This window comes from Berghia stephanieae, chromosome 7 (assembly GCF_034508935.2).
Source record: "Berghia stephanieae isolate SIO BIC M18660-M18661 chromosome 7, UCSD_Bste_1.3, whole genome shotgun sequence".
Taxonomy (NCBI): domain Eukaryota; kingdom Metazoa; phylum Mollusca; class Gastropoda; order Nudibranchia; family Aeolidiidae; genus Berghia; species Berghia stephanieae.
In genome coordinates this window covers 27,877,715-27,896,862 of record NC_088366.1, presented here as the reverse complement: position 1 = coordinate 27,896,862, position 19,148 = coordinate 27,877,715, and the positions used below count along the sequence as shown (strand labels likewise).

Sequence of the window (19,148 nt, the reverse complement as noted above, 5' to 3'; positions counted from 1 at the left end):
AGCTCTATTGCATGCAATTGCTTAAGGCCCTATATCCCAGATCACACTATAATTTTTAATCAAAACTTTTTTTTGAAAATCATGTTCATATTTTAAAAAATTGTTTACCTTGATTCCACTCAAAATTTCAGTCAACAGTTTTATCCTATTATCTTTGTGTTTCATCTGTATTTTCTGCCATCGCTGGTAAAGCAATCCAATGAAAGTATTGACTGGAACAATCAAAAACAACACACCAAGCCCTGCAAACACAGCAACTCCAAGTTGCTCATAAAGAAGGTATATTGCGAGTGCAATCTGAAAATAAGAAAAAAAAATCATGAAAATCAAAAAAAATATTGTTTACTATTTAAAAAAATAAATAATTGATTAAAAAAACAAACATACCATTTTATTTCGACACATGCATTCCTTTAGTCATACTGGTATACATTTAACATAATTTTGCTTTCTTTGAAAATAATATCAATTGTTAATGATAATATTGATTTACCAAATTACAAAGACATTATATCATACGCTTCAAAAGTTGTACAAACACTCCCTTTTCCATTCAATCTGTAGGCACTGTTGTCTTTAAAACATTAACTACAATGTGTCGGTTAAAAGGACATGATGACCATTCTCGATTATAAATAGTTTTTCCAAGTTACATGGACACCATTATTTAAAGATCATTCTATTTTTAAGATCAAAAGGGTAAACACAAATCAATTACAAAATGTGCTGAAAAAAAAAAGTGAGGTAAAGTGAAAATATGAGTTTTGAAAAATTATGGGGCTGAGCGTATACTAAGGCCAACACTACTGAAAGCAGTTATCACCTCACCTGTATTGGAGCTGAGAAAACAAGAAAGACGTAATTGGCAAGATCTTCTATCCTTTGACAATCTACCGCCATTAAATTAGTAATTTCTCCCTTTGATGTTTCATCACCAATACTTGCTGCGGTCAAGGACTGAAAATGAAAAAAAAAATCTATATACATATGATCACTGAATATTTTTACAATGGTAATTGACTCATCATTTGAATTTTTTTAAAAATTCAAATAAATGAGAACTCAAATTTTGTTTTGCATGCAAGATGAATGTTCTACTTTAGTTACCTGTCTTGACAGGACTATTAATCAATGTCATCTCATTTGTGATGGGTGGCCATTTTTATGGACCATCGATGAAAAAATAAAATATAGAACAAGGTAATGGATTTTATTATCTAAAAAAAATAATTAATCTTTAAAATATTCACAGGCTGAAAACCAGAAACAATAATAAAATTGATCAATCCAATATTAATAAGTATGAGTTTTCTGAAGTAATGCCAGGACCATTTAAAAGAAAGATTGTGTGAAATTAAAATATTATAACTCTGAACAGATCAAGTACCCAAAGAAGTATAGACTAAGGGAATGGTTTGATTCTTTAAAATTTTAATCTTTAAAACAGGCACAAGCTGCCAAACAAAGACCCAGGATACCTACTGAGGGATATATTTAAATACTAGCAAAACACATGGATATGACAAAAAGGAATATACCAATATACAATAAAGAGATATGATTTATAAGAAAAAAATATATGATTTCCCAAAAAACACATAACAATTGAATAAGAATCCCAGCCAAAGTTAAGTCAAATTCAAATAAATTCAAGGAAGAAATCAATATGAATGGATAACAGATATGAGTGGATATGGTTACATAAAAGATCCATACTGATAAGTTGTAAAGTAATAAAATCAATTTCATTTAGTCAAATGTCAGAACAAGTAAAACTGTTGTGTAAAATGTAGCATGTTATAATTTTTTGCTCAATAAAAATTCATTTCTTTGAACTAAATAGACTCCGACATAAAGGAATAGAGTGATATCTGAAACTCCTACTTTTCTATATATTGCGTTGATAAGAGTCCCTTTCATGCGTAAAGCCACTCGCTTGGTGTAGAAAATAGCTTGGTTGGAGCCGGCAGAGTTGATGGTTGTGACAGCCAAATAGGATGCAGCTAGGGCATAACCACGCCATTCAGGGTACTTTTCTTTGTTTGTGATGTAATCTAACAATGCTCTGAATGAAGAAATATTTTCTAAAGTTGTCTAGTTTATCAATCTAAAACAGTCTTGTTGTATAAAATGGTAAATTTCATAACCCCACAATGTGAAATAAAAAGCAGTTTTGCCTCTTATTGACATTGCAGTGATAAAATGGCAACTATTACAACTCGAGGCTCAAAAAATGACTCTACTTTGGTTTCGAAGACAATAGCTGTTGTTTTCCAAGCAGTGATAGGGAAGCTGTGATGCATTAGAATTGTACCCTATAAAAAAGGTGGTAAGAAACAAATTTTGTGCGGTATTCAATGCTTAATGATGCCGGAATGTATTATGTGCTTCCATTCCTTTGCACAATGATCAAATCCAGAATTTTGAAAACTGTGTAAATAGTCTTCACAATATATATTCAATAAATACATCATTATATCTTCCTTGATTTCATAATAAAAGCCTGCCACTATATCTTCAAAATTAGTTTCTAAGACTATTCAAAATATCTGGGTTAGCTTAACTTGTGACAATTAGACACGAATGTACACGCCACATATGTGGTGTGTGAAGTGTTCAGCTCCTAACCTTTGTTTAAGTCTTGGCTTAGTTCAATTTATTAGCCTCTTAGTAATACAACAAGAAGATAATCATATTGTCTAAAATGCCAGGCTTACAGTTAAGGATTTTAACTTTTGTTCGTTTCTTTGTCTATTTGTTTCCTACACCAAGGTATTTTTTTTTTTGTCTTTTCTTTTTCTTTTTTTTTTTCAATCAAAGGTAGCTTTGCTGAGGTGAACATTGTTTCACAAGATGCAGTCAAAGCCAGTATTGGAACTCTGCTTTATCAGAACGATCTATATGTAAAATTGGAATGCATGCCGGTTATTGGAACAATTTCAGTGCTTCAGCAAATGTTTTAAGAATTATTTCTTTCCAAGTAATCAGATTGGATACAAATCCAAAAACATGAATAAACCCATTGAATGGAACAAGTCTATCCTCTCTCATTCCCTTTAAATTGGTAATATGATAAACTTTAGCAATTTGATAGTCTTAGTGAGCTGACTTGCTTTTGACGAGGCATGCAGTGTTGATTAAATTGTAATTGTAAAATGTGTTATGGATTATTGTGGAACAGGATTCATGTGCCCTTGATTCATTTGGCTTTTTATTGATATGCGTTTAATGAAAATTCTGGATGAATGCAACACTATAAGATAGGGTAACATATTCTCTTTCATCTATCATCATGACTACACACATCTGTCATGTTAAATGTAGTCCAAGAATGCTCTTCAAGTTCAAGGTCAAGTCCATAAGATGTTAAAGGCACAATGTGCCCATCATCGCAAATCTTACACACATAAATGTTATTTATCACATCACACTAATCCTGTCACTCAAGTCATTCAAATTTCCCAGTGTTCTTGTGTGGAAAATGCATTGAAATGATGTGGGATCTGTGATCTCAATTATGTCATGTGGTAGTTTAGCTCTGTATTATTATATATAAATATCCACTTCAAAAGATATGTTAAGTCTCAATAGGTGTTTCAATGGAATTCATAAGCAGAATCAATTATTTGGAAAACCCCTCAATTCGAACGATTCTGCATAATGGCATTGTTCTGATTAAGCACTGTATACCTATCAACTGATATTCCCTCCTTTTTTCACTTGATTTCCAGATCCAGCCAATCACAAATAATTCTCATGTTGAGAATTAATTTACAGTAAAACAGGAATGGTATGCATCTAATAATAACATAAATTTAAATATTTAACTGGAGTAGCCAAATCTTACTCTGTAATCTTGGGATTTACGAAGATGAAAACGTCACAAACTGTCTTGACTGCCTGGAGATTCAAGGAAAATCAAAGTTTGATTCTGGTCTATAATCATCAACTTCATCATCACTACCATCACTTTCATCATCTTCGTCATTGTCATCATCCTCAATTTCAAATCATCATCATTGCTACCATCATCATCACCATGATAATCATCGTCATCATCATCATCACAATCATAATCACCACCACGACCATCATCATCATTAACAACAATAAATCAAAATGTTTACCTACCATTGCTCCAAAAAACATGAGCCCATGGTCAGTTAAAAGAACTCTGAGAACAGAAGCGGTCTTGAATGGTGATTTCTTTTTCTTTTTCCCTGTCTCTTCTTCTGCTTTGATCTTAAAAGTCGCACCATCTAGGAGAGGGGTCTTTTCATCAATCCTCTTGGTCATACTCATACGTCTATCGGTTAGATCATGATAAAAAGTGGACTTCTTAGGAAATTTACTTATTGTGATAATACCGATTCATAAATATACCATATGATCAAAATAAATTATAAATACAAACATAGAAAAACAAATAAATGGGTGAAGTGAAATCATAAATATAAAACTAATAAGATGCTAAATGGTAATTGAAAACCTTGTTACCCCCTATAAATTAAATCATAATTCTGACAATGCTATTTGCTTATTTCCTTTTATCTCATACATATCACCCATATGTCCAGGATGTATCAAAGTGCTACTTCTCTCTCTCTCTATCTCTCTATATATATCTATAAATTATAAAAACATAAACCATGAAATAATAGTGTTCAACGATATATTAGCAATGAGTATGAAATTATTTTCTATTTTTGTGGGGAAATGCTACGTTTAAATCAAAGCCCTATCTCCACGGAGTAAAAATCTATTTGAATTTTGAAAATCCATTCATAAATAAAAAAGTTATGCAGTTTCAAAGGTGTCATTTGTTTGGATGACTCACAAAGAGAAAAAATACGGAAAATATGGGACGCTTTTCCAGCGTTTTATATGGTTTGTGGCTGTATCTCGCTTAATACACGGAATATGATATTGAAACTTGGCAATTTTAGGGCAAATTTCTCAGAAAATATGATGAAAACATCAGAAGAGCTCTAACTTGTAATGTTTTAGAGCTGTATGGCTAGGGTCAACAGTAATTTTGTTTTAAAATATACATAATATTGATCATTTGGAACAATTCCGAAGGGTTATATTTTGTTAACAGCCCACAAAAATGATGTGAAAAATGCCTGCTAAATTATTATTATCAATAAAAATAGTATGTGAGACCATGTCTTATTTTATTTCTGAGAAAGAGAGAGAGAGAGAGAGAGAGAGAGAGAGAGAGAGAGAGAGAGAGAGAGAGAGAGAGAGAGAGAGAGAGAGAGAGAGAGAGAGAGAGAGAGAGAGAGAGAGCTTGTGTGTGTGTGTGTGTGTTTATTTACTGTGAGGAAAAGAGAAATTGGACAAGTCTATTTCAAAGTGGTCAAAGATTGTTAAAAAGTCGAATTATCAAATGATGAGTAAGACAAAATACAATAGCGACACGTTTAACACCCCTATGACGTCACAAAATTTTTAAATGCCAAAAAATAGACTTTGGTGGATGAAGTGCCAGATTGCCACGCATGTGGCCAAAGATAGAACTATATTTTTTAAATTAAATTTTATCTATTTATTTTTGTCTCAGTGACTTTTATCCTGGTCTATTCAATTTTATGTTTTGCCAAATTCCATTAGTTTTAAGGGGTTCAGTCTTAGTAGCAAAAACCATGCGAGTATCTATTTAGTCACTTTTTAAATCGAATTTGGTCAGGTGGAAGTCTGGCCATCTGGCAGCCTTGCCTCGCAGACGTCACATGCGTGTCAAGCGATGGGGCGGGAAAATGGCTGTCTCCTCTTCTCACCCATTGAAGCGTAAATTGGGTTGATGTTTTGTGATAATACGTAAAAAGTACTTACCATATTCCAATGAAATTTGAAACATAAATAGATGAAATGTGCATCTATAACCTTAATTGCGACAAAATCTCTGCTCTTGATAGTTTTAGAAATATTTCACTCAAAAGAGCAAACATCTGTTTTTAACAGCTTTCTCATAATCGCACGAGTTTTGTCGCTTGACATAATCTAAAATGACATCTTTACTAATTGTCTACCAAATTTCAGACATATTTATTGATAAAAAGCGTGGTAATTAATTTTTTAAATAGCATATACGAAACGGCTTTGTCCCATATTTTGACGCGAATTTGGGCACTTCGTAAGCGAAAAAGAGCCCCAAAGATTTGTGCGGGATAGTCATTGCTATATATATATATATATTATATATATATATATATATATATATATATATATATATATATATATATATATATATATATATATATATATATATATATATATTATATATATATATGTGTGTGTGTGTGTGTGTGTGTATGTATATATATATATATATATATATATATATATATATATATATATATATATATATATATATATATATATAAAAATCCTCGAACATGTTAATGAGAAGAAAATACCTCACTCTGTTGTTGTATTTTCCAATCCTATCAGTCTCTTTTTTCCACCTTGCTAGGAATGAAGGCAATGAATGCTCGCATTTGTCATCGGCATTCACATCAAATATATCTTTATCTTCCAACGTCTTCTTGAAACCTAAGATGACTAGACTGTGTAAATGGAATGGTAAACAAATGTATGAATTATTACATCTAGTGTATATCAAACACAACTAGCATACCTCTTGTTATTGCTTTATATTCCCTTATAATATCTCCAATTTTTATTGAATACAGCTATATTTCATTAGAATTGTGGTGGAGGTAGGAGGAAGCAGTGTGATGCAGCAGCATGGTCTTTGTTGGGTACAAATAATGTACCAAGTTGATTCTCTGCTGCATTGTGTAGCATAGAAGTCACCTCTCCCTAGCTCACTTCTGGCATGGCAGTTTTTTGCAATACTTGTGGCCGCAAAAAATCGTAAAATATCACTGATTTGCATTGCGGCCGCAAAATCTGCATTTTTTTTTTCAAAAGTTCGAGATTTTGCAAAGAAAAAAAAACAAAAATATTAAAAATAGAAAAAAGGGAAAAAAAATTTCGTCCTTTTTACTGGTGCTGATATGACCTTGCATTTGTTGCAAGCGCCATGAAATCCTTAAAAACAAACAAATATATTTCTCTTTCACAAACTACTTCAGAGTTTTTAGGAAAATTAATCACAAATTTCTTCAATTTTTTGCAAATTTTGCTGTTTTTAGCTTGCAAAATTTGGGATTTTTTTTTTGGGCAAAAAACCGCCATGTCAGTCACTTTGTGGTATTTCACTATAGCTGATACCTGGGTTATTCCAGTCTTCCCTTGGAATAGACCCTTAAGAAAAAGTTTCCCTTGAAGATGAGTAAAGGGAGTTTTTATTATTTTTTCTTTTCAAATCTCTTACAAAGATATTTTAAAAATCTGTGCATGTTAGCTTTTGATTGACGACTTTCTTATTTGATTTCAATGATTCAAATATTTTTACACATATATTTATTTCGTTATACTTACATAATTTTTCAAATCAAAATGTCAACTTATATTTTTTCCCCTCATTTTTATCATTCATCATCGTTGTCATCAGCATCATTGTAATGATTTTATACCAGTATTTCCATTCACCAATTAAAGTTAATCCAAAACACTATATCATCAATGAAAATGCATAAATTCTACCAACCTTGTCACCCACCAGTATGATATTCTGCTAGGGATGGAGACTTTATACTCAGGTGTTGTTTCCTTAAAGAAGAGGGTAATGTAAATAAGAAACAATATGTTCTTTTAAAAAATGATACCGGTACATAGGGCCCATTTGGAGCGCAGATAATTTTTATTTAGTAAAAATAAAAACGAACGTTTAAAAAAAAATCCAAGTGTTACTTAGAGAGCAGGAAAAAAAAACCGTTCATAAATGTGGTTAAGTTTTTTCAAGTGATTACCATAAACTGCTGTTGACATTCTCCAACCTGCAGAACCAGTTTTATCAAGCAACAGAAACTGCTAGTGGCATTCCTTGAGAATACAAGCCCAAGTGCTCATTCCTTTATATTTAATCTACCTTTTCTTTATATCATATAATATATAAGCCTTACACAAAATGTATCAGATATTTGTATTTCAGTAATTTTGTATAAACACGTTTACTATTACTTTCATTTTTCATTTATTTACTGTATTGCTTTATAAATTATGTAAATACATTTTACAATGCTTATTTACTTCATTTTTGTAATACACATTTGTAAAAGCAAAAATATATGAAAAAATATATGAAAAAAGTGTATTTATTTATTTATTTATTTAATAATGTGCCTCAAGTTTTGAACATATGAAAACCTAGTTTGGCAGATTTCCATTGAAAGTGTATCATCTTTGACCCTTTTTGGTGTGCTGTATGACTTCTCTATCAATCAGAGTATAGTTGTTTTACCAAAAATATGAAGAAAGAAAAAAATATTATCACATCCTCAGAATTCAAACACATTACTTGAAAAAGGATTTTGGGATAGTAAGAATTTACTGTTGAGAGCATCATTAAACAATTTTGCTTTTTTTAAAATGATATACATTTTTTAAATAATTATATAAGGCCTTTATTTACCATGAAATCTATCGTTTTCGGTACTTTTAATTTGTATAATCTTTATGCAAAACTGATGCACAGTTTATTTCATTTGTGGATATCATACTAGTTTAAAAATACATACACCCGAGGATGTATCTGTGGACAAATCTTTGCGATAGACCTCATGCCTTGGCTCAACGAAAGATGCAAGAATGAGAGCAAAGAGAACCAGCACAGCGTAAACAATAAAGATGACAAAACCAAATTCATCAGAGTCATTTTTCTGTGGAAAAGTAAGACAAAATAAAATTAGAAATTATCACTCTGTAAACTGGGTACAATTTTGATAACTATTAATTATATAAACAAATTATCATATATTGCAGTGAAATAGCAAGTCAAGGTTTGGAATTTTATTATAATTCTTTTCATTTTTCACAAATAATGAAGTTGAGATGAATTGCAATCAACTCAATGATAAAAAGAATACTTCTTAAATTTCTAATTTTACAAATTCTTAAACAAACCTCTTCTGTCCATATTTTTTAAAAAATCAGTTGAGATTAAATGAATCATTGCAATATTTTAGATTACATTATGGAGCCCTAGTTATGTAAACACAATGATACATTTAAAGACGTCATAAAGCATTTGATCTATTTTTGTAAATGACACAGAGATATAAACTGTCCATGATCTAGGCATTATTCATAGCTACCATTCACATTACTGGCTTTGACATGTATGATATAGCCGTGTATTCAGAGTGGAAAAGAGGGAACAACTATTGTAAATGTATGTTTCCATGACAAAATCCATAATAAGTAACTCACGTGTTCCTCGATGTTGCTATAGAAAGGAATGATGTTAAGGATGAAAAGGACAAACCAGAACAACCATGACACAAGGGAAGAAACGAATCCTTTGCGTCTTTCAATATGGCTGACCAGTAAATGCAAAAGCTGAAATCAAACAAAATCTATTAGTATGTAATGTGTGATACCATAAATTCATTCAGGTTCACAATGTAATATTTATGTACACTGAAATATTTGTATTCAACGAAAAGAGGTTGGTTGAACAAATAGCCTTAATTCTAAATCTATTAATCATAAAAAAAAAAGGAAAGAAGAATCTCTAAATTCTCTCTGTTCCCATAGTCAATAAATTCTAAAGTACAGTTAAAAACACTCCGGAAAAAGTAAGACAAAGGGAATTAGTTCTAATAGGGAATACATGTAGATTCCAAGAGCACGTTATTTGTGTACTTATAGAGGAATACACTCAAATGTTTACAAATCATGATATTCAAAACAACAAATATAACAGTACATAACAGAGAGATGACTTACAAGAAAAAAATAAACATCTCCCAAAAGTATAAACATACATTTGACCATTTCTCTCCTAGCTAAGGTTTCTGGACAGGGCCAGGACAAAACCAAGACAAAGACAGAGAGCAAGTAGAAAACAGATATAGGGGGATGGAAGGCATTTGGAAAATAAAGTCACTATCCATGGCTCGTGTTTGCTTCTTGTGGAAGTTGTGGTGGTCATCAAAATGTGTGGGTTATTACAACCAAAAAATGATCACCACCAGAGCATTTGCAACAACAATAAGAGAACTGAGACGAACATATTTTAGCAATGACCATAAATAGATTTCTTTCAATCAAAGTGGAGGATTAAACAGCAAAAATGAATGCACAATAGCATGACTAAACATCTTTTTTTAACATGTCTTTACAGAAAGGAAGCTTTGGTGTTGAAAAAAGACACAATCTGTACAGTGCTCCCTAAGTCTTAATTAAATAGTATATGTTAACAGGTATGAAAAGAATATTTGGGCAAGATACAATTTTTATATTTAAACACCTTGATCCGGAACTTTTGAGGTAAATTAATTTTTTAACCCCCCCCCCCCCCCCAAAAAAAAAAAAAAAAAAAAAACCCAAATAATAAATACTTATGTTACTTAATCATCCACTTTATAAGCAAAAAAAGTTGTTGCCCATGTGATAAAAAGAGTTTAAAACTTTGAACAAAAATTGCTAATAACTAAGACTATCCAAAACTAGCTGTAGTTGAGAATGATGAAAAAATAAGAAACTCAGGTGAAAACTTCACAATATTGCAGACTAGACACCTGATGAAGTATCTGCGGACAAAGCTTTAAAACAAAATTCTCCTCCATCCTGATCCCCTCAATGATGGTCGATGTAAAACTGAACTAGTAGTTTTGTGCTTATAATTTGACATATGAATTGTTAAATTTCACCCTGTGACAATACCCTTTAAATTATGAAGAGACTTTCCCAAATGACAATTCAACATAAAAATTTCAATGAAATAAAAAAGATATCAACTCACAAAACTGACACACTTCAATCCTTCTGAAACATAAAGAGCATCTGGGATATTATCTTGATTTTTATCTGTGGCTCGTACTATAACGGTTGTTATGGTGATGACAATCAAGCAAATTGTACAAGTCTGAAAATAAATAAATAAAGAGAGAGAGAGAGCGAGAGAGAGAGAGAGAGAGAGAGAGAGAGAGAGAGAGAGAGAGAGAGAGAGAGAGAGAGAGAGAGAGAGAGAGAGAGAGAGAGAGAGAGAGAGAGAGGTGATTAAAAATGAAGAAACATAAATTGATCTCAGGGCATTTAATTTCATATTCTTTGACAGCTAAGGGTAAAATGTAAACATTACAGTAACTTGTTTTGTCACAGAAGTCAAGTGATGCTAATCATGGTCAATGGCATGATAAGTGACAGTGATTGTGGAAAATTCAGGTCCTGACATTGTGTCCTTGGGTAAGGCTCTTAATTAGTTTACTCAACTTGACTCGGGTGTGTACGTTTTGCAGTACTTTCCTAAAAAAACAGGGATCCCTGTCGAGTGGAGCAATGTTACTGATGCTTTGACTAGCAACCAGGTTGCCACATTGGATTTTTTGTAGACTTTTATTTGACTTCTTGCCCAAACACTGGGAATTTTCTTAAGTTTTCAAAAGCATACAATCAGGAACGGGTTGGGGTGGACTACCAGTCCCGAGTCATATTTCAACTATACTACTTTATCGCAACATATAATATATGCATTTCTAAAGTGATGGCAATGTGCTGACGTGTAACATTAGCAGGTTTGGTAACTGAACCCAATTATAGGTTTGATTTAACATTGTTGTAATGGACAATAATTTTGTATTGGTTTGAGAGTATGTCCATTACAACAATGAGTCCATAACAATCTGGGTTATCAGACCTGCAAATATGTGCACATCGCAATGTACATATATCCAGTCTAATATCCCATCATTTCCTTTGACTTAGACCTAGATCATTTGATCAATATAGAACATGTGGATAACAAAACATTCATAAAATTACTCCCCGTGGCAGGGACCACTTTTTATGATATAAGCAATGACGAATATAGAATTGTAAGAGTGTTGATAAAAGAATGCGTAACACATAACTGATCCTGTAATTGAAATATATGGTTGATTTGGCCTGCTGGGGGGAATAAATGAAACCGCGTGAAGTGCATTGTTGAGCAATGCATGGTGGCAAATCAGTGGAAATGATTTTGAAATGCACTATAAAATTATGTTCATATTCATATATTCTTTAGTTCTTTGTATATTTCTTGGGGTCAGACCGAAGCCAAGAATCTAAACATTGGAACAAATTGCAACGACACTGAAAATGATCCCGCATTCATTATTACACTTACACGTGAACTAAGAAAACTTTGTGTCCCATTATTTGTAAGCATAAACCATAGTTATCTAATTTTCTTATATATTAGATTATTACGATGTATTATTATCTAAATATATTATTTTCAGGCAAATAAAAAACATTGATGCTCTCACAGAGCGACGCCTAACTCTAACACCTGACCTTTTCAAATGGTCATCAGACTATTAGACGTGTTTGGAACTGGAATGCTAAACTTTGGAAGAGCGTTTCATTTAAAAAAAAATCTCATTTCTAACCACAAGGTTCTTGATTTAAGAGTTATGGACTGGCCAATACGCCGATCTTAAAAGTGGTCAGAAGTATTCTTTCAAAATCTTTGAAGCCTTCCAAGAAAGTTGCAACCAGCAGACGTCAAACAAATTGAGACCCTTACGACTTTCTCGTAAAAAGAGTTCGTAGATTAGATTGCCAGATATACTGATAATTGCCAGACCTTTCCAGACATCATATTTATTGCAGCTAAAAAAAAATCAATAAATACGCGCGCGCGCGTACACATACCCACACACATACACACATGTACCCACACAAACTTTGTTTCATATTTTTAATGTAACTGTTCCCTTTTCTTTTCACTCATCAAGAAGAATATTAGTCATACGATGCAATTAGTGTTAATTAAAAAAGTAGAAAAATAAACTCATGTCGCCCCTGCTAAACGGCTCAAAAAAATAGAATATAACAAATTAAAATAAGCAAATAAATTAAATAAGGAAACCAACAAACGCTATTAGGATTGGTACCGTCGAAGCCGGTATTTGGAACTCCGCTTTATCGGAACAGCCGCTTAATTGGAACGATCAATCTGTGACATAATTTCTATATATAATTTCCACTGGTTAATCGGAACACATGCCGGCCAATTGCGACGATTTCAGAGCATCAGCAAACATTGTAAGAATTGTTTATTTCAAAATAATAAAAATCATGAGAATATTCACATTAAAAGGAACAAAAATGGAACCATCTTGAGTCTCCAAATGAACCAAAAACGTGATTGATTAGCAATAGCATTGATTCTATCACCTTCCATCAAGGAATTTACCCAATGGAAACCGTACGGTGCTCTTATTGGCTAACCAACCAGCGGCCTCGATGAGAAAAATATCCGCCATTTTGATGTTGGCTGGGAATCGCGTTACTATAGTAAACAAGCGCTGATCGGCCGTTCATGAAAACAAGTTGATGCTCGCTCATTTAACTCAAAATTATTCAAAACGATCTCTCTAAAATGATATAAATGTGACTTCTTAAGGTTTTCTTCACGGTCAAAACCACACAACATTCTATTAATGATTACGTCCGAGGCAAAAAGGAATATTGACAGGTCGACCGAGAGTTGAACTCGTGAGACGACAAACATCAATGCGAAGTGTAGCGAGAGTCAAGATATTGTTTGTCTTGTCCTATTCTATATAGAGAAAAGGATAAATAGTATAGCCTCGTGTATGAGTGGTTGCGTGTCATAGTCTTGTTTTTAAATTGTTTCTGTTGTTTATGTGTGTAGTGATGACTCTCTCACACTCAATTTCAATGCCGAAAGAGGAATTCCCGCACACAAGAAAGGGGAATTGGGGTGGTGTTTGGCATACATATTGTATAGTATCTAGTTCTAAATAGATAACTGATTAGAATTATATTATGATATATAAACACAATTCAAATACAATTCCGAAGTTTCCTTATTTCAAATGAAGTAAAGCTCCAAAACCTAATGGTAGTGATTGTCGTACTGAGTGTTAGTGAGGTGATGTGGTGTTGGTGGTGGTTGTAGTTGTAGTTGTAGTAGTAATAGTGATGATGATGTGGTGGTGGTGATGATTGTAGTTGTAGTAGTAGTGGTAGTGATGATGATGTGGTGGTGGTTGTAGTAGTAGTGGTAATGGTAATGATATGGTGGTGGTGGTGGTTGTAGTAGTAGTGGTCGTGATGATGATGTGGTGGTGGTGTTTGTAGTCGTAGTGGTAATGATGCGGCTATGTGGTCTAGTAGTATGACACTCGCTTCCGGATCGGAAGGTCCTGGGTTCGAACCTCGCGCTCGGCGCATAGTCGAGTCCTTGGAAAAGGCTCTTTACTCACATTCTCTCACCGTACTCAGGTTAAAATGAGTACCTGGCCGTTAACAGAGTTGTCTTTGTCCGAAAAATTGTAATATCGCCTAACAGGCGTCATGTCCCGTCCTACATGTTAAATGTTGACCAGGGACCCCTTGTAAAGCGCTTTGAGCACATTTAGTAGATATTGCACTATATAAAGCTCAATTAAAAAAAAAAATATATTTTAATGATGATGATATGGTGGTGGTGGTTGCAGTAGTAGTAGTGGTAGTGATGATAATGTGGTGGTGGTTGTAGTTGTAGTAGTAGTGATAGTGATGATGATGTGGTGGTGGTTGTAGTAGTAGTGGTAGTGATGATGATGTGGTTGTTGTGGTTGTAGTAGTAGTTGTAATGGTGATGATATGGTGGTAGTGGTGGTTGCAGTAGTGGTGGTAGTGATGACGATGTGGTTGTGGTGGTTGCAGTAGTAGTGGTAATGGTAATGATATGGTGGTAGTGGTGGTTGTAGTAGTAGTGGTAATGGTAATGATATGGTGGTGGTTGTAGTAGTAGTGGTCGTGATGACGATGTGGTTGTGGTGGTTGTAGTAGTAGTGGTAGTGATGCTATTGTGGTGGTGGTTGTAGTAGTTGAGGTAGTGATGTGGTGGTGGTTGTAGTAGTAGTGGTGGTGGTGGTTGTGGTAGTAGTGGTAATGATGATGATATGGTGGTGGTGGTGGTTGCAGTAGTAGTGGTAGTGATGACGATGTGGTTGTGGTGATTGTAGTAGTGGTAGTGATGATGATGTGCTGATGGTGGTGTAGTAGTAGTGGTAGTGATAATGATGTGGGGCTGGTGGTTGTAGTAGTAGTGTTAGTGATGATATTGTGGTGGTGGGTGTAGTAGTAGATGATGTGGTGGTTGGAAAACACATTACAGGTTATTATAATACATGATTACACACATTCTCTAACTTCATTTTTTGACAGCTTCGTTGTGCCATAAATATACGCAACAGTTCTGAAACATTTTATTGTGGATTTTGATATTGTTTGCTGTTTTTCTTGTGTCGTTATGTTGACATAGATACCGAATGAATGGTAATTACTACATTCTCAGCCAACAACAAAATGGCGCTGAATGCTTTCATTGGTGGACACTTTTTAGGCTTCGTACGTATTCTCATTCGTTTAATTCTATGCCTTCCATTCTCTTTGCTACAGTCATGTGTTGTAATCTAGCCAGTTACCCTTCTTGATGAGCAACAGATAATTACTGAGAGCACAGGGGATTACTCAATGGTTGATTTGCTTCTGACGAGGCATGCGGTGAGGATTAAAATTGAAAGTATATAATGTGTTGTGGATTATTGTGAAACAATATTCATGAGTCTTTGATTAATTTGGCATCTTTTAGAGATTTGGGCAAAGTGATAACTCCGAATAAATATAAAGTTATTTGATGGGGTAACACATTCTTTTTCATCTACCCTCATAACTACACTCATATCATGTAATGTTTAATGCGCGAAGAATGGAAAATTAACATTTTAGACAAAAAAATAAAAGGATGCTCTGTATTACTATAAAAAAAATACAAATATATCAAGTCACTGCAAACTATATATTATGTAGTCTTGATAAGTTGTTCCAATGGAGGCAAGACAAGCGAAATTGGTTAATTGAAACGAATTTATTGGAAAGATTTATCCGTAACTGTAGAGTCCTATTAAGCGACTTGGACTGTATTTCAAACGTGAAACTTGTAACCCTAAGAATAGGCATTTTGTGGATGGAAAAAAAATCTATTTAAAATATCTTATAGTATTCTTTTAAATTCAAAAATAAAAATAAAAATAAAAATAGGCATATGAAATAATCGATCCAAGACGCTCTACTTTTTGTGTCTAAATTTTTTTTAATTCAATGATTGAATATTTTCGGTCAGAATTTAGAAAACTCACACGAAATTTCCTAATTAAACAAAGTTCGGTCAATCAGTCAATCGGCATGCATGCAAGATACCTGAAAGATAGAAGTAGTCCTTTAGAGCCGAGAATTTATTCGGTTTCTATAACTGTAAACAGACGGCAACAATTGCTTACCACCCTTTTGATATGATTCTAGTCAATCGCGTAGTACTTTCAGCTAGATCTAACAGACCCAGCTATTCAATCACAAATGTGTGGACAGGGAGGGTCAGAAAAAAAAATCTGGTTCTTCGTCCGGCTTGTGAAGCTAGATCTCTACAAACTGAACAATAGAGAACCCCTCAAAGATAACCTGAAGTTTAAAGTCATTAGAGCGCACACGATTAACTTACAGTCTTTGCCGCCTTGACAAGTCCTGTTCGAATTGTTGGGAATGTCGGCTTTTTGGAAAGATAAAGAAGGTATGGGGCACAGATCACAATGTACACCAAACAAGGAATCCATACAACAGCGACTTGTTGGAAACACTTTGTGAATCTTGGGTAAGAACTGTTCAACAACAAATTTGTATCCTGTAAGGAGTAAAGATAGGTATGTTATTGGTTAATGGCGTCAACTGTGCATTGTATTGTTTCTTTACCAAGTTCTAAGCGACTTTGAGCATAATTTGTCAGTCTCAAGGCGAGGTGGAAATTACATGTTATCTTGTCTCTTGTCTAAGGCACTCGGACACACACACACACACACACATATATATACACACACACACACACACATATATATATATATGTATATATATATATATATATATATATATATATATATATACATATATATATTAATATATAATATATATATATATATATATATATATATATATATATATATATATATATATATATTATACACAAACACACGCACGCACGCACACACACACACACACACACACACACATACACATGGAAGACAATCCGTCCATAACAATGTTATTAACATATTTAATTTTTTGCTTTATTGACCATTAATAGCAAATTTTTTATTGTGAGTCAATTTTATTGGTGGTTTACATTGTCTGCAACTACAAGGACTCATCGGGTGTATCGGTCACTGCATCTGAACACCATCAGATCACACAATTTAACATAAAAAGTAGAAACAATACACACGAAAAGCCAAACAGGGCAGAAGTTTTGTGGAATGAATTCAAGATGATCATTGCTATGATTTAGAGACGTAAGTTGATATGTTGATGTTTAGATGGATAGAAGGAACAACGTTGACGTCACTCAGCTCTTTGTTATTGTTGTGAGATAACCAAGTTGGTGATAAGTGCTCACTAAATTATATCAATCAGACTACAAAAGTTCAAGGTTACAAAATGTTTTGTATGTTCGGCACGTTATATCCGACTGGCGGATGTTGCGAGTATTTTACCATCAATAGATGTTTACGTGAACATATTGATAAGTATTGGTGGCAATCGATCCAGTTTTGTGTCCTTGAACGAGGGATTTACAACACAACGCAAGTAAACGTGGGTATGAATGAGTACCTACTCATAGACAGTGGTTAATATAGACAATGTGTGCGCTTGGCTTAGACTTCGAAGCTCACAAAATTGCCATACATGAAGTATAACGGACCAACACACAAAACTATGTGTAACCTTAAACCTTTATGTTCTGGTTAATACAGTTTAGTGAGAATTACTCATAAACGCGGATGGCAAAAATCAATAACAAAGACCTGAGTGACGTCAATACGCTTCAACAGTCGTAACGTCACTTCCCTCGAATGACGAATGGTAACTTAGTAACTGGCTCTAAACTATCGGAACAATGGCGGGCGCCCTTATGAAATATTTCTCCGACGAGCGTAACCAGAGGGAAAAAAACATAAATCTGATCAAGTGTTGACTTTTACACATTCTGATCACAAGACATATGAAAAGTTCTAGCCAGCATGAAGAATAAAAAGTACCGATTTTCTTTGTTTAGAACCACGATGACCCCCGTTGCTGGGCGACGTGACATCAGACTATTGAATTCAATTTTATTCCATCTATTTGAAAGGAAATGTAGAAGCACTTTAATATGGTCTGCTCTGTAGATTAATGAAGCATTGAGATTTATTAAACATGTGAAATGCGCTATATACAAGTGCCTATTATTCAACAGATAAACATCATGTCAACCAACTTACCCAGAAAGGAGAATTTCCACAGAATTCTTCAAAACTTGACAGACTAGAATTGGACACTGGTTCTTTGGTTGTGTTCCTTGAAATGAAAGATGTAGAAGAAATGATGCTGAAATATCCTGAAAACGTCATGAAATATGGAACTGTAGTTGCTGTTAGTTCTGCTGCCGTCGAGGCTTCTAGAGTTGCTCTTGAATTCGGCTCTTCCATCGGTGATTTAACCTACTACAATTGTTATGTTATTTTGTTTTATTTTGTTTATTTGTTCTATTTACTAGAATTTTTGTGTGTTGTTACCACCAGCGACCAGCCGAGATTTAGCCCCTCGACCTTTTAAAATAAATTTTAAAAAAGTTTGACACCTTGTACAATGAATCTTTTTGTTTCGTTTTGAAAAATACAAACTGGAAGTTTCAACCTCGAGTATTGAACAATGACAATGGGACTCAGATGGCATGATTAGCTGCCGATAAATAATATTTTATTTATCTTTTATATCTTTATCATATAGTATATAATAGTATATATGTCAAATCTTATCGTTTTATCACATGTTTGATAACACACTTGATACCTCATCCCAACCAATATTTAAGTAAATAAGACAAGCTATTACGGAGTTGCTATATTTATAATTCTTTAGTATACTTAACCTATTAGAACATATAAGCGAAACAGTCATCATAATAATTATTATTATTATCA

At 33.5% G+C, this 19,148-nt stretch overlaps 1 protein-coding gene across 1 annotated transcript in view; it reads right to left on the bottom strand.

The window, feature by feature from the left end:
- LOC144976986 (multidrug resistance-associated protein 1-like) overlaps positions 1-18,937 on the bottom strand; it is a 49,406-nt gene extending 30,469 nt beyond the window's left edge. The window contains exons 1-12 of the mRNA XM_078921641.1: positions 18,447-18,937; positions 16,637-16,816; positions 10,880-11,002; positions 9,343-9,471; positions 8,652-8,792; positions 7,622-7,683; positions 6,423-6,572; positions 4,132-4,306; positions 3,848-3,900; positions 1,885-2,065; positions 829-957; positions 109-297 (exon numbers count right to left, since the gene is read on the bottom strand). Coding sequence (XP_078777767.1) covers positions 109-297; positions 829-957; positions 1,885-2,065; positions 3,848-3,900; positions 4,132-4,306; positions 6,423-6,572; positions 7,622-7,683; positions 8,652-8,792; positions 9,343-9,471; positions 10,880-11,002; positions 16,637-16,816; positions 18,447-18,653 — 1,719 coding nt within the window. The 5' untranslated portion in view covers positions 18,654-18,937. The remainder of the gene's footprint in view (positions 1-108; positions 298-828; positions 958-1,884; positions 2,066-3,847; positions 3,901-4,131; positions 4,307-6,422; positions 6,573-7,621; positions 7,684-8,651; positions 8,793-9,342; positions 9,472-10,879; positions 11,003-16,636; positions 16,817-18,446) is intronic.
- Positions 18,938-19,148: the final 211 nt, after the last annotated feature.